Source organism: Jaculus jaculus, chromosome 3, assembly GCF_020740685.1.
Source record: "Jaculus jaculus isolate mJacJac1 chromosome 3, mJacJac1.mat.Y.cur, whole genome shotgun sequence".
NCBI lineage: Eukaryota > Metazoa > Chordata > Mammalia > Rodentia > Dipodidae > Jaculus > Jaculus jaculus.
This window is the reverse complement of record NC_059104.1, coordinates 73,036,609-73,052,334: the sequence shown is the minus strand read 5'-3', so window position 1 is coordinate 73,052,334 and position 15,726 is coordinate 73,036,609. Positions and strand designations below refer to the sequence as shown.

General features: G+C 37.8%; 1 protein-coding gene across 1 annotated transcript in view; it reads right to left on the bottom strand.

Annotated features, from left to right (window-relative positions):
* Nucleotides 1-15,726, bottom strand: part of Zmym2 (zinc finger MYM-type containing 2) — a 138,216-nt gene that overhangs the window by 40,505 nt on the left and 81,985 nt on the right. The window contains exons 11-14 of the mRNA XM_045145321.1: nt 14,840-14,990; nt 10,384-10,556; nt 2,970-3,135; nt 979-1,013 (exon numbers count right to left, since the gene is read on the bottom strand). Of these exons, the coding sequence (XP_045001256.1) occupies nt 979-1,013; nt 2,970-3,135; nt 10,384-10,556; nt 14,840-14,990 (525 nt within the window). The remainder of the gene's footprint in view (nt 1-978; nt 1,014-2,969; nt 3,136-10,383; nt 10,557-14,839; nt 14,991-15,726) is intronic.

The window sequence follows — 15,726 nt, the reverse complement described above, 5'->3', positions numbered from 1 at the left end:
TTACATGGAAATAGCTACTTTCAACCTATAAAATAGTGACATAACATTATGAAGCATTATACCAAAAGAAATAAGAGGAAATAAGAACATATATAAGTACTTTTCAAGCATAAAAGATTCAGCCAGGGCTGGAGAGATGGCTTAGTGGTTAAGCACTTGCCTGTGAAGCCTAAGGACCCCGGTTTGAGGCGCGGTTCCCCAGGACCCACGTTAGCCAGATGTACAAGGGGGCGCACGCATCTGGAGTTCGTTTGCAGTGGCTGGAAGCCCTGGCTCGCCTGTTCTCAATCTCTCTCTCTCAGTCTCTTTCTCTCTCTCTGTCACTCTCAAATAAATAAATAAAAAATGAACAAAAAAAAATTAAAAAAAAAAAAAAGATTCAGCCAACACATATCTTCAGATTCCTACTGGCTTAGTTTACTCTTTTAGCCTCATTCCCCTTTATTCCATTACAGATTGCCGTCAGTCTGGAACTTAATGGGTGGTTCTGCCAAATATTCGTATAATTTGCAGATTTATCCTTTCCTTTTGGCACCTTCTGCTGGATACTGTCTGCTGATTTACCTTTTCCAGGAATAGTTAACCTCAAACCTATGAGTGAACATAAAATCAAATACCATGTGCATACCTGCCTTCCTAATGGGTGTAGAAATTGTAATTAATTCAAGCCAGAAGTAGTGGTACACGCCTTTAATCCCAGCACTTGGGAGGCAGAGGGAGGAGGATCACCATGGGTTTGAGTCTACCATGAGAGTACATAGTGAATTCCAGATCAGCCTGGGCTAGAGCAAGACACTACCTCAGAGAAAAAATAATTATTTCAGTTTAATGTTCCCCATATGTCTTAAAGTCATGTCAGATGAATGTGTCTACTGTCACAATAACATACAAACCTTTCATGATGATCAGATTATCTTGTCCTAATTATTTTTAATTCCTGCTATAAATCACATTACTCGGCTATGTAATAATACTCACTGTCATTTTTGCTCGAGACGTCTGACAGCCCTGATCTAAAAGACAGAAAAGAATTTAAAATGAGATACTATCACTTGCTTAAGACTTCTGAATCACAATTTGTCATTAAATTTCAACTTTTTTTTCTTTTTTTTGAGGTAGGGTTTCACTCAAGTTCAGGCTGACCTGCAACACATGGCAAGCCTTGTACCTCTGCCTCCCAAGTGCTGGGATTAAAGGTATGCGCCACCATGCCCAGCTAAATTTCACCTATTTTTCTTTAAATCTATGCAGTATGCAGGCCAGGTGTTTTTTGTTTTGTTGTTCATTTTTATTTATTTTGAGAGTGACAGAGAGAGAGGGAGAGAGAGAGAATGGTCCAGGGGAAGAATTAAGCCTTGAACCAGTGTCCTTAGGCTTCACAGGTAAGCGCTTAGCCGCTAAGCCATCTCTCCAGACCGATTTCATCTATTCTTAAAGATGCTACTAAAAGTATTTAAGCTCCTATTTAAGATTCTCAATTTGTTGGGATGGAGAGATGGCTTAGCAGTTAAGTGCTTGCCTGTGAAGCCTAAGGACCCCGGTTCGTTCTCCAGGACCCACGTTAGCCAGATGCACAAGGGGGCGCACACATCTGGAGTTCATTTGCAGTGGCTAGAGGCCCTGGCTTGCCCATTCTCTCTCTTTCTCAACTCCTCTCTGTCACTCTCAAATAAATAAAAATAAAACAAACAATTTAATAAAAAAAGATTCTCAATTTGGGCTAGAGAGATGGCTTAGTAGATAAGGCTTTTGCCTGCCTAGCCAAAGGATCCTGGTTTGCCTCTCCAGGACCCACCTAAGCCAGATGCACAAGAGGGCACATGCATCTGGAGTTTGCAATGGCTGAAGGTCCTGGCATGCCCATTCATTCTCTTTCTCTCAAATAAACAAGTATTTTTTAAAAAAAAAAAATCCTCAATTTAATTAACAGTATAAAAATGTGAAATTAGTTTAGTAAACTTAGTTCATTTCTGACTGTGATCCAGCAAATGTACATTGAGGTAATAGAAAATACTTTGCTCTTTGATTTGGCTTTCAAAATAAAATGTTAATTTGAGGAGCTGGAAAGATGGTACAGTAGTTAAAGGTACTTGCTTGCAAAGCCTGATGGCCTGAGCTTGATTCCCCATAATGCCTTATATATGAAGTGGCATGTGTGTCTGAAGTTCATATGCAGTAGCATAAGTTCCTGGTATACCCATATCACTCACTGTCACTCTCAAATAAATAATAAAATACTTATTTTTTAAAATGTCAATCTGAGGTTTTGTTGTTTCTTTAGTCTATCCTAGCACATACAATTTGCTAAGAATGTATTCCATTTAAAGTCCCAGATATTATATAATAAATGACTATTCTTTTTAAAATTTTTGTTATGATTGTATTTAATATTTTTAGCCCAATGAGGCCCAATTTTTTCAATAAACAACCAATTATTTTCATTGTGTTTTATTTTTGAGAGAAAGTTGAAGAGAAAATAGGAGAGAAAGAGAGAGAATGGGTATGTCAGGGCCTCTGCCACTAAAAACAAATTCCAGACATTTGTGCCACTTTTATGCACCTGGTTTCATGTGGGTACTGGGGAATCGAACCCTGACCATTAGGCTTTGTGCTTTTAACCATTGAGCCATCCCTCTAGCTCTAACAACCAATTTTTAAAGGACAGTAAAACAAATCATACATCTACAAAACATCATATGGGACACTGTGACCTAGAGAAAGTATGGAATTTAAGCTGCTATCTTTAATTTAATCTGCAGATAAATTTTAACAGACTTGCTTTTGTAAAAAGAGGCGATAGGTTACCAAGGATTGAATCTAGAGACCCATGCATGCAAGACATGGACTCTACCACTGAGCAATACATACTCTAGTCCTATTTATCTTTAAAATCAATAGTGTTCTGGATTCAAAACTAAAAAAAATAAAGTCTGATATCTTGATGGCCTTCCAGTGGCCACATTACCCACCATAATGTAGGTTTTCAGGTCCTTTCTGAGTTGTCATGTTGGGCTCATTTTGCTGACAGTAAAAACGCAATAAGCAGTGTTGATCACAGAAATGTTTCATTTCCCCACGCCATTGCACTCGCTCTTTAAGTGTACCTTGAGATTTACAGCAATCACATCTTGCAGCCTTTATAAAAAAGGGAAAGGGTTAAGACAGTTAGAAAACTTATTATAGCACATATGTTCTTAAAGACTTCTAAAATTCATCAGTAACTACTGATAAAAGTGATGAAACAATATTGAAAAAGTATCAGACAAAGAAAAAATAAAATCACAAGTCATACATAGCAATTAAAATGCATAGTACCTAAGTGGACTGAAGAACCCCCTTCCTATAGTTAACTGTAAGTCAAAGACCAGCAATAAAAAGAAAAAATAACTAAACAAACATAGTTAGACCTAAATAATTCAATTTACTGTATTAAAGCAACTTGAAACCAGGCATGGTGGTGCACACTTGTGCTCTCAGCATTCAACAGGCTAAGGCAGAAAGATACCAAATTTGAGGATACCTTGAGCTACACAGCAAGTTCAAGGTCAATCTAGGCTACACAGTAAATCCAGACTCAAATAAAAGCAGCAAAAGACAAACTTGAGAAATATAATGGTGTACTGGTAGAAGTCTCTTACAATTATATTATCTTGAAATTTTCTGATTAACCAACAGATTGTCAAGCTTCACTGTACAAAACAGTTATTTTGTTTTAAGAAATTAAGTTGGGCTGGAAGATGTTCCATGGATAAAGGACTTACTGAGCAAGAACCTAACTAAAGCCAGATGCTCTAGTCTGAGCATCTGGAGCCCCAGCATGCCAATAAACATAGGAGAATTCCCAAAAGCTCACATACCAGCTAGCCTGATGAGTATAGCAGTGAACAAGAGACCTTGTCTCAAGCAAGGTAACAGCCAAGGACTAACACATGAAGTTGTCCTCTAACATCCATGTGTACTACAGCACATATGAACCTACACTCATAAACATACCCCCAAAAGTGTTAAATTTACACAGCTCAAAAAAAAAAAAAACTCCTATCTGTTTCAAGTCATGCCTAGAACCATTTCCTTTGTAGGAAAGTATAATCTATTTCTTTTTAAAATTATCTGGGATAAGAAAAATAAGACAGTGTCACTATAAAGCCAAGGCTAGCACCCAACCGGCAATCCACAGGACTATGGCAATTTGAATTACACGTGTACAATACCACATACAGCTGAAATAAATGTTCTTCTCAAGGCAGTAGAACTAAGTATTTTAAATTCAGAAGCAATCTATAAGGACTAGAAAATGTACATTAAAGACATATTAGCAGAACAATTAAAAGTATACTTAAATGATTGTGTGGTGTTTGGGATCAAAATGAGAACCATCAGAAAGGCAGATGCTGAGCCATCATTATTAAATTCAACTACCTAAAAAAAGAATTAGTTACGCTCTAGGTAGTCCCTTAATGATACTGTGTATATTAAATTAAAGAAATTATTGGGTTTAAATTAACATTTGCTATACAAAACATTGAGATATTCCTACATACTCTGAAATGCACTGTGTCACTGAATTTTCATCATGAACACTATGTAAACAAAAATATTACATGTACCCTTTAAAATAACTGGCAAGAATTGTCACTCAATGGTAGAGCACATGTGAGGCTATGGACTGATTTACACTTGTGGAGTGATTTCTACCAAATACATATATATATGTAGCAAAATGGAACAAATAACAATGTTACCATTTACTAAATAGCACATCTTTGCTTGCACTCAAATAACCAAAAAAAAAAAAAAAAAAAAAGGGCTGGAGAGACGGCTTAGTGGTTAAGGAGCTTGCCTGCGAAGGCTAAGGACTCAGGTTCAACTCCCTAGTACGCAGGTAAGGCAGATGCACAAGGTGGCACATGCATAATGGAGCTCATATGCAATGGCTAGAGGCCCTGGCATGCACATTCTCTGTCTGTCTCATAAACAAATAAACTATTAAAAACCAAGAGTTCTTCATTTTCTTTCTAAATTATATAAAGAAAATATGAGTATTTGAAGACAGGAATAGAGAAGCAAGAGAACAAGAAAAGAGACAGAGAGCAAGACAGATAAATAAATTTAGTATGTTATAAGCAAAAATAACAGGATTAAAAGATATTAAAGTTTAGCCAGGCATGGTGGGGCATGCCTTTAATCCTAGCACTCTGGAGGCAGAGTAGGAGGATTGCTGAGAGTTCAAGGCCACCCTGAAACTGTGGTAGAAAAAAAGCTAAAAGTTAAACTGATTTGAGTTATTGTAAGAGTTAACTGTTGAGGAGCTAGAACTTATTTTTGTTAGTAGATTAAAAAAAACAGCACCCGCCAAAAGACTCCTAAAAGGGCCCAAAGAGATGATAAAAAGGAAAGATAGTTTTAGCTAAAACAAATTAAAATGGAGTTTATTACTACTGTGGCCTGACTACAGAAATGACTGATATACAAATTGTCACATCTTGTTTGTTTACTCACCCTTCCCCTTGGCTATAAAAACTATAAAATAAAAATAAAATCTCAGCTTGGAGCCAGACCTTCTTTGGAGGGCTACCTCATGATCCTTGGTCCCCAAGGAATAAACTCCTTTACTTTCACTCATACTGCTGTTGGAGTGATTTTTCCAGAGAATTTCTACAAGACTACTACATAGTGATTTCCAGGTCAGCCTGGGTTAAAGCAAGACCCTACCTCGAAAAAAAACAAGTAAAAATAAATATATTAAAGTTTAGATTCCCAAGTGGACAGAACTTTATCTTGTAACACAATGATAAAGAAATCATTATCATTAGGCTGGGGAGATGGCTCAGCAGTTAAAGGTACGTCCTTGTAAATTCTGCAGGCCTGAGTTCAATTCCCCCAGTACCCACATAAATCCAGATGCACAAAGTGTCAAGTGCTTTTCATTTGTAGCAGCTAGAGACCCTGGTTTGCCCATCGTCTGCTTCTGTCATTCTTATACATGTATAATTTTTTTAACTTTTTGTTTTGTTTTGTTTTTTGTTTTTTTGAGATAGGGTCTTGCTCTAATCCAGGCTGACCTGGAATTAACTATGTACTCTCAGGGTAGCCTTGAACTCACAGCACTCCTCCTACCTCTGCCTCCTTGGATTAAAAAGGTGTGCATGCTACCATGCCTGGATAAATATTTTTTAAAAAATAAAGAAATTATTATCACATCATTACAAGGCCTATGTCTCAATTGATAAAAATGACTTAAAGGAATAAAAGGGTACTTTACTGTTAAAATTATCCAAAGGAAATTTTTAATAATAAAACTTCCTATCCAGCACAATATAAAAAGAAAGAAAAATAAAATCTGAGTTCAGTGGTAGAGTGTGCAGGTCCCTGAGTTTGATCTTCAGAACTGCAACATAATTAAAAAAAAAAAAAACACCACCAAGCCGGGCATGGCGGAGCACGCCTTTAATCCCAGCACTTGTGGAAGCAGAGGTAGAAAGCTCACCATGAGTTTGAGGACACCCTGACTACATAGTGAATTCCAGGTCAGCCTATCTCAGAACCTGCCTCCCCCCCCATAAAAAAAATCACAACAGGGCTGGAAAGATGACTCAGCAGTTAAGGCCCTTGCCAGCATTATGACCCAAATTTGAATTCCCAGTGCCCAAGTAAAGCCAATGCACAAGGTGGCATATGCATCTGGAGTTTGTTTATAGCTGCTGGACGCCCTGGCATGCCCATTTTGTCTGTCTCTTGCCTGACTCTCTGCTTGCAAATAAATAAGTAATTCTTTAAAATAACAAAAATTCTTATAATATTCTTACTAGCATCACCAACACATAATCATGTTTATAAAGGGACTTAAAACAGTATTCATACTTTGATCACTTTATTATTTATTTCTGAATAACTATCTCACAATTTTGAAGTCATAATGTCGATTGTCACATGCTTTTCAAGCACATCCTTTATGAAGCTTAGTCGCTGAGATGGTTTTCCATGACACCAACATAAAAAAGAAAAAGTATTATTTTCTTCAGTAATATCTTACTATACAAAGTTCAAATTTAGCTGGGTGTGACTGGGAGGCTTTAGCTTAAGTATAGTGAGTTAAAGGCTAGCATAGGCTACAGAGTGAGTTCTTGGTCAGTCTGAGCAAGAATGAAACCGTTTTCCTGAAACAAAAACAAAATTTTTAATTCACACTTCGACTTATTTTCTCATCTATGAAAAAATTAAACTAATGCAATAAATGGTCCAATGACTTACTTTTTAAGTTTTTGATAAGACACAAACACATACTTTTTATTGTTTAATTTAAATTTTAAATTTTAAATTTGATTTTAAATGGTTTTGACCTCTACTATCCTTTCAATGAGAATCTCCAAAAATCAGTGATTAGAAAAGCAAAAAAGAATTAACATATCAAAAAAATGTACCAGATATTCAAAATAACTACAGCTAATGTAGTCATCAAAAATATTTCTCAGGGGCTAGAGGGATGCCTTAGCGGTTAAGGTGTTTGACTGCAAAGCCAAAGGACCGAGAATTGATTCCCCAGGACCAATGTTAGCCAGATGCACAAGGGGGCACAAACAACTGGAGTTCGTTTGCAGTAGCTGGAGGCCCTGGCATGCCCATTCTCTCACAAATGAATAAATAATAATAATAAATAAATAATATATATATGTTATTAATATATGTTATAATATATTATATATATATATTATATTTATTTATTTATTCATTTCACAGAGGCCAGGTGTAGTGGAGCACACATTTAATTCCAGTACTAGGAAGGCAGAGGTAAGAGGACTGCTTTGAGTCAAGGCCAGCCTGGAACAAACAACAACAACAAAAACAGGGCTAAAGAGATGGTTCAGTGGCTAAGGAGCTTCCTTGCCTGCAAAGCCTAAATAAAGACCCAGGTTCAATTCCCCAGTTCCCACATAAAGCCAGATTCACAAGATGGCATCTGCAGTTCATTTGCAGTGGCTAGAAGCCCTGGTATGCCCACTTATATTCTCTTGCTCAAAGTATGTTTAAAAAATATTTCTTGGGACTTCCTGTTAAGATGGCAGTTTAGAAACCACAACAAAGCAGCCTAGGGGGAAAAAAGCCAAAGAATACCCAGCAAAATACACAGTTTTACTAAAAAGTGAGGTGTATAAGAAATTAAAATGACAGCAGAGAAGTAGAATAGATCCAGAGCATCCAGAGACCACACAGGCAGGCCTAAGTGGCTCTGGCTCCAGCAGCGGCGGTGCCAGGTCTGTGGGGCCCAGCTGTCCCACAGGAAAAGCTAGTACCCAGCTCCAGAAAACAGAATAGCGGTCCAGCGATCCAGCCAGCCTACTTAACCCACAGGGCACCCAAAGATGGACGCAAGCAGAGCGCAGCACAACTGAGACCAAAATCATCCAAAAAGGTAACTGGGATTGCACCAGGTAGGGGTCTCACTTGGTCACAGGCTGACTTGGAACCCTCAACAGACCAGAAATCTTAACCTCTTTGTTGATAGAGGATCTCGTTGTTATAATACCTACTCTTGCATAAATACTTGGTGCTGTTTTTCATTGAAAGTGTACATTGTTTAAATTTTAGAATCTATCTGTATTTTGTAACACTCAGCCTACTTGAATACTCCCATAGCAGGCAAACCCAACACCTAGGAACACCTTTGTAGTTACTCTTAGTCTTAAGAGCCATGCCTAACACCTGAAACTCCTACCCTGAAGATATATAACATAAGATCGATTGATACAGCTAAGAATACCCAGCTAACTAGAAAATCCAAGCATTAACTTAATCAAAGATGCAAAAATACTAAAAATAAGACAATATAAATCCACAAAAAGTATTAATGCATCAGAAATGACCTCTAGTGAGAACGAGTTAGAGGAAATACCTGAAAAAGATTTCCAAAGAATGATTGTAAATATGTTCAAAGAAGAAATCAAAGGAATCAGAGAAGACACAGGACACCAATTTAATGAAATAAAGAAGTCAATATAAGACATAAATATGGAAATAGAAATAATAAAGAAAAAAACAGCAGAATTACTAGTAATGAAGAACACAGTTAATGAAATAAAAAACTCTGTAGAAAATTTCACCAGTAGAATGGATGAAGGAGAGGACAGAATATCTAAGCTAGAAGACAGTCCAAAAAAGGGAAAGACAAACTAATAGAAAAGTATGAATGGGAATTTCAAGATATTCAGGACACTATGAAAAGATCAAATATAAGAATTCAGGGCTTAGTAGAAGAAGAATTTCACTCCAAAGGCATAGTAGGCATCCTCAACAAAATCACAGAAGAAAACTTCCCCCAAATTGGGAAAGAGGTGCCAGTGCAGATACAGGAAGCCTTTAGAACCCAAGCCAGACAAAACCTGGAAAGAACCTCTCCTCGCCATATTATAATCAAACTACCAAACACATAATCCAAAGAAAAAATATTGATAGCAGTTAGAGAGAAAAATCAAGTTACCTTCAAAGGCAAACCCATCAGGATCACAGCAGATTACTCAACACAAACTTTAAAAGCCAAAAGGGCTTGGAGTAAACTGGGCGTGGTGGCACACACCTTTAATCCCAGCACTTGGGAGGCAGAGGTAGGAGGATCGCCGTGAGTTCGAGGTCACCCTGATACTCCATAGTGAATCCCAGGACAGCCTGGGCTAGAGTGAGACCCTACCTCGAAAAACCAAAAAAAAAAAAGACTTGGAGTGATGTATTCCAAATTCTGAAAGATAACAACTGTCAACCAAGGTTTATTTATCCTGCAAAGCTATCCATTCAAATAGATGGAGAAATAAGGACATTCCATAACAAAAGCAGGCTAAAGGAGTATTTGAAGACAAAACCAGCTCTACAGAAAATACTTGAAAGAATCCTCCATGCCGAAGAGAAGGAAAAGCACACAAATAAGAAACCTGGAAAAAACAAGCAATATTCAAATACTAGTTAACACAAGAGAGCAAAGGTAGAATTGGAACTACAAAAACAAATGGCAAACATAAATATACACCTTTCAATAATATCTCTTAATATCAATGGCCTCAATGCCCCAACCAAAAGACATAGGTTTGCAGACTGGGTTAAAAAGCAGGATGCTACAATTTGTTGTCCCCAAGAAACTCACCTTTCTACAGAGGATGGACATTATCTTAGGGTGAAAGTTTAGAAAATGGTGTTTCAAGCAAATGGGCCTTGAAAACAAGCAGAGGTTGCTATACTAGGTTGACTGCAAACCAATGTAGGTGAGGATGGCCTCCAAAGTGCTAGGGTTCTAGGTCTGTGCCACCAAGCCCAGCAACTACTAAGAATTTTAAAATTAAAAATTAGGGTTAAAAGAGAAAGAAAGTCAATCACAAACAGAAATCTATAGTTACTTACCTTGTAGTACCAATCCTGAAATTTTTTACAGCAGTCTTCGCTGCAGAAATCCCTCACAACGCCATCAAGTTCTTTAGTTGCACCCTTCTTACACAGCTGAGAACAATAGTTGCATGTTACACATCTTAATCCTAAACGCCTTGCAAAATCCTGTTTGTATAATAGTTTGCAGCCTGAAAAAATGTTATAATTATTAAAACAAAGAACATATTAAAAAACAAATTTTGAGCTTAACATAAATCTTACAAGACTAGTAAATTACCCATTTTAGAATATGCCTAATATATTCACATATAAAGTCCATTTTCCCTCCTGATTGAAACTAATCTGTAATTAACACCAACGTGTAAAAGTTGGAACAGAACACATATTATTATGTTAGAAAATATATTACCCAACACATAGGTTAAAATAAGACATAAAAACTAGTGATGTCTCAGAACTCTTTGCATTCTATATAAAGAGTGAAAAGTGGGCTGGAGAGATGGCTTAGAGGTTAAGGCATTTGCCTACAAAGCCAAAAGATCACAGTTTGATTTTCCAGGACCCACGTAAGCCAGGTGCACTAGAGGGTGCATACATCTGGAGTTAATTTACAGTGGCTGAAGGCCCTGGCGTGTCCATTTTCTCTCTTTACCTATATCAAATAAATAGAACATATTTTTTTTAATTTTTTTCATTATTTATTTATTTATGAGAGTGACAGAGAGAGAGAGAGAAAGAGACAGAGAGAGAGAGAGATTGAGAATGGGCGCGCCAGGGCTTCCAGCCACTGCAAACGAACTCCAGATGCATACACCCCCTTGTGCATCTGGCTAACGTGGGTCCTGGGGAACTGAGCCTTGAACGGGGGTCCTTAGGCTTCACAGGCAAGCGCTTAACCGCTAAGCCATCTCTCCAGCCCTAAAATATATTTTTTAAAAAGAATGAAAAGCATTTTAGAGAAATGAACAATATAGAATGATGAGAGGTACTGATTAAATTTATATGTAAGCATGTTACCCAAATTTTCTAGATTACCCTTACCTAGATGAACATGAACTCTTCAAAAATAAAGCTAGCTTTTTTACTTGCCCAAAGTAAATACTTTGTAATATATCCTCATAATGAAATGCTTTCCTTATTTAATAGATTAATAATGCAATATTAAAGTATTTTTACCTACCAACTTATAACCTGTAATATCCCTTAAGATTAAATAATTTCCACACTTTTACTCATGCCATGTCATATAAGTAGTTATATATCTATTATCTACTGAAATACTATCCAACTGTTTAGGAGCTTAAATTACACGTCTATCATGAATTGTTCTTATATGCCTAGTTTTAAAATGATCTTTCTTATCTGTAACAGTAATTACATTACTTTTTTGGTGAAACTAAATTTCACAATTTAACTTTTAATATTCCTATCTATCTACTGAGTTGAAATTATGAGCATGCACCACCATTCCTGGTCATATAATTTGTTTTATATAATTTATTTGACAACCATTTGATTTCTGCTACCTTAAGGTATTTTTTATGATTTGCTTCATTAATTTTACTTCACTAGATATTGATCCTAGTACTAGGTGTATGTTTGTTATTTCTGACAGCTTACAGCAGAAAACTAGATCGAATAAAAGGCAGAAAAAGCCGGGCATGGTGGCACACTCCTTTAATCCCAGTACTTGGGAGGCAGAGGTAGGAGGATCACCATTGAGTTCAAGGCCACTCTGAGACTCCATAGTGAATTCCAGGTCAGCCTGGGCCAGAGTGAGACCCTACCTCAAAAAAAAAACAAAACAAAAAAACACACAGAAAAAAGTTGTGTAATGGAAAAAAGAGTGCCACTTTTTAACCTTTTCTTATCCATCTGAAATTCTAAGTCCTTCCAAATGAATATTCCATTTGAAAATGTCAATTAATGAATAGCTCTATTCTTCACTTCAGTACATAGAAATCAAAATGGTACCAGATCACTGAACAACCAACATTACTGGGTTTGAATTACTTACAAATCAATCAGCAAGGCTTTTTGTATAAAGCCTCAGGTCAAAGGGTAAATTAACTTAGTATTAACTTTTAATTTTTTTTATTTTTCATAGCAGGGTCTCACTTTAGCCCAGGCTGACCTGGAACTCACTCTGTAGTTCCAATCAGGCCTCCAATTTAGGGCGATCCTCCTACCTGAACCTTCCAAATACTGGGATTAAAAGGGTGCACCACCACACTTAGCTACTATTATTTTAATTTTATTTATTTATTTGCAAGCAGAGAGAGATAGGAGACAGAATGGGCATGTCAGGCCCTCCACTGTGGCAAACAAACTCCAGATTCATTCCCCACTTTGTGCATCTGGGAATTGATCTCGGGTCACTAGCTTTGGAGATAAGCACCTTAAATGCTAAGGCATCTCGCTAGCCCTAGTAGTAATTATTTTAATGCCTTATGATCTGTCATTTTCCACGATAACTTTGCTCTTAAATTATGATAAAGTCTAGGAGAAACGTGCCAGTTAAAACTAAGGACAAGGGCTGGAGAGGTGGCTTAGAAGTTAAGCGCTTGCCTGTGAAGCCTAAGGACCCTGGTTCGAGGCTTGAATCCCCAGGACCCACGTTAGCCAGATGCACAAGGGAGCGCACGTGTCTGGAGTTCGTTTGCAGTGGCTGGAGGCCCTGGTGCGTCCATTCTCTCTCTCTCTATCTGTCTCTTTCTCTCTGTGTGTCTGTCACTCTCAAATAAATAAACAAACAAAAACAAAAACAAAAACAAACTAAGGCCATGTAGCCGGGCGTGGTGGTGCATACCTTTAATCCCAGCACTTGAGAGGCAGAGGTAGGAGGATCCCCACGAGTTCAAGGCCACCCTGAGATAACAGAGTTAATTAATTCCAGGTCAGCCTGGACCAGAGTGAGACCCTACCTTGAAAAACCAAAAAAAAAAAAAAGCTAAGTCCTTAAACCAAGCGCCACATGTTCTCCTTCATATGTGGATCCAAGCTACAGATGATTGGGCTTCTATGTGAGAAGGAAAAAACTCAGTAGCAGAGACCACTAAGTTAAAAAGGAGATATAAAGGGAAGAGAAAGGAAGGGAGGAGGGTACTTAAGAGGTTGGTATTATATATATGTAAGTAGAAGAATAGATTAACAGGGGTGAAAAGGCCCAAAGTGAAGTCAGGGGAAGAGATTGAGTAAAGGAAAGGTGGAAGGAGGACTAATCAAAATCTAAGAGGATGCAAATAAATCAGTGCCAGGGATGGGATTCCTCCAGTGAGTTGTTAGCTAGGGAGGTCCCTGATGCCCCCAAAACATTATATATAGGCCATTGCCGAGGACCTTGGTTTTCCACCAGGAATAGATGGTAAGACCCTATTGCTGAAGACTCCACATACTTGGGCTGCAAGGCCACTGAGAAATCCTGCTAGAACTGAGCTGATAATCTCCTCCATGTAGACCAGTTGACAGAAAGCTAGAAGAAACCATTCTACATGTAGTTCAATGGGAGAAAGAGAAATCACCAGTGATGATACTCAACAGTGGACACTGCAAGCCTTATAATTGGCCAGCCAGGCCAATGACCCAACTGATCCAATAGTGGCACTTCTGTCATGGTGGAAACCAACTGCCCTCCAATTGGACTGGAGGCCCGCTCCAAAGGAGGGAATACATCCCTGATACTGAAAACTTAAAACAGGGGTAGTTATGAGCCCTGGGGGTGTAACACCTGCTGATGTCTGGATAAGTGTATATACTATGCTTATCAAACTGCCCAGTAAGCACTTCTCTTAATATTTATACCCTTATATTAACACTGCTCTCACTTTGGGTAGAGAATCTTCTCTTTACAGATGGCAGTGACCTTGGGATGACTCAGAAGGTCTCACAGTGCTGGAAAGAAGTGACTGGAGTACTGAGTAAGTAACATCTTGATCACACCTTCCAAGGCTCAGAGTCTAATGAGGAAGAGGTGGCGGAAAGAATGTAAGAGACAAAGGAAGGATAGGACTCCTTACAACATGCTCCTCCAGACATAAAATGGCCTCATAGCCATGACCTCACCATGCCTGACACTACCTACACAAGACCATCATAAGAGGAGGAAAAGATCATTGATAAAATAAAAGAGAGACTGATTGAGATGGGGAGGGGATATGATGGAGAATGGAATTTCAAAGGGGAAAGTGGGGGGAAGGGTTTTACCATGGGATATTTTTCATAATCAGAAAATGTTAATAAAAAATTGAGAAAAATAAATAAAACTAATGCCTTGCTTTGTATCTTCATACAGATTTAACACTGTGAGAGTACAGTGACATTAGGTGAACAGACTGATTCAATTTTTTTTTGTTTAGCTGTATTAAAATTATGCCTGTAACATGAACATAAGCAATTTATGCATTTTTAACATATTTTGGTATAAGTATATTCAATACAGTAAAAGCTATGACAACATTGTATATACACTCACCTTCACTACAGAAAGGTCTCTTAACACCAGAGAAATTTACAGTTTCATGAAGAGTCTTCTCCTCTTGACAGTATTCACAATATGTGACTATGCAGTGCAACTTCTTATAGTCATCGGAACACGTTTTGCTGCAGAACTGATGCACTTTGTTCTAAATGCACAATAGGAACCTTCATTAAGTATATAAAAACTACCTAAGAATAAGTTTAAGACATAGACAAGCCACGTTTATGGAGTTAAACCATTCACCTATTTAATGTTATGATCCTTTGGAGAAAAACATTTCCTATAGGCCACTGACACCCAATTTAATAAACACCAAATATAAACATAGCTTTAAGAATTCAACCTCATTAGCCACCTTAAAATTATTCAGTGAATAAGTGAACTTTCACTAAAATAAATTATCAGTCAGGAACCACTAAATGAACTGGTCAAACAAGAAGGCAATTACAAAATATACAATGTGAGTAAGGTACAGAAAGACAAGGTTTAGTAAAAGATATTCCTTGCTTAGTATAGAAAAATAAGTTCAATCACATTCCTATCACAACATAGTAATAGCTAGTACAGCTAAAGCATCCAATTTGGTGTTATCACAATGCAGGATGGCCTCAAACCCATAGCCAGAAATACTTTTTATATATTGAGCCAGGTTTTTATGAACAAGTTAAACTGTGAGAAAGGCAGCTTTTCTCCTAATACCATGGAGGGTATAGGGCTAAGTCTAGGTCTGGAGAGATGGCTTAGCGGTTAAGTGCTTGCCTGTGAAGCCTAAGGACCCCGGTTCGAGGCTCGGTTCCCCAGGTCCCACGTTAGCCAGATGCACAAGGGGGCGCACGCGTCTGGAGTTCGTTTGCAGAGGCTGGAAGCCCTGGCGTGCCCAT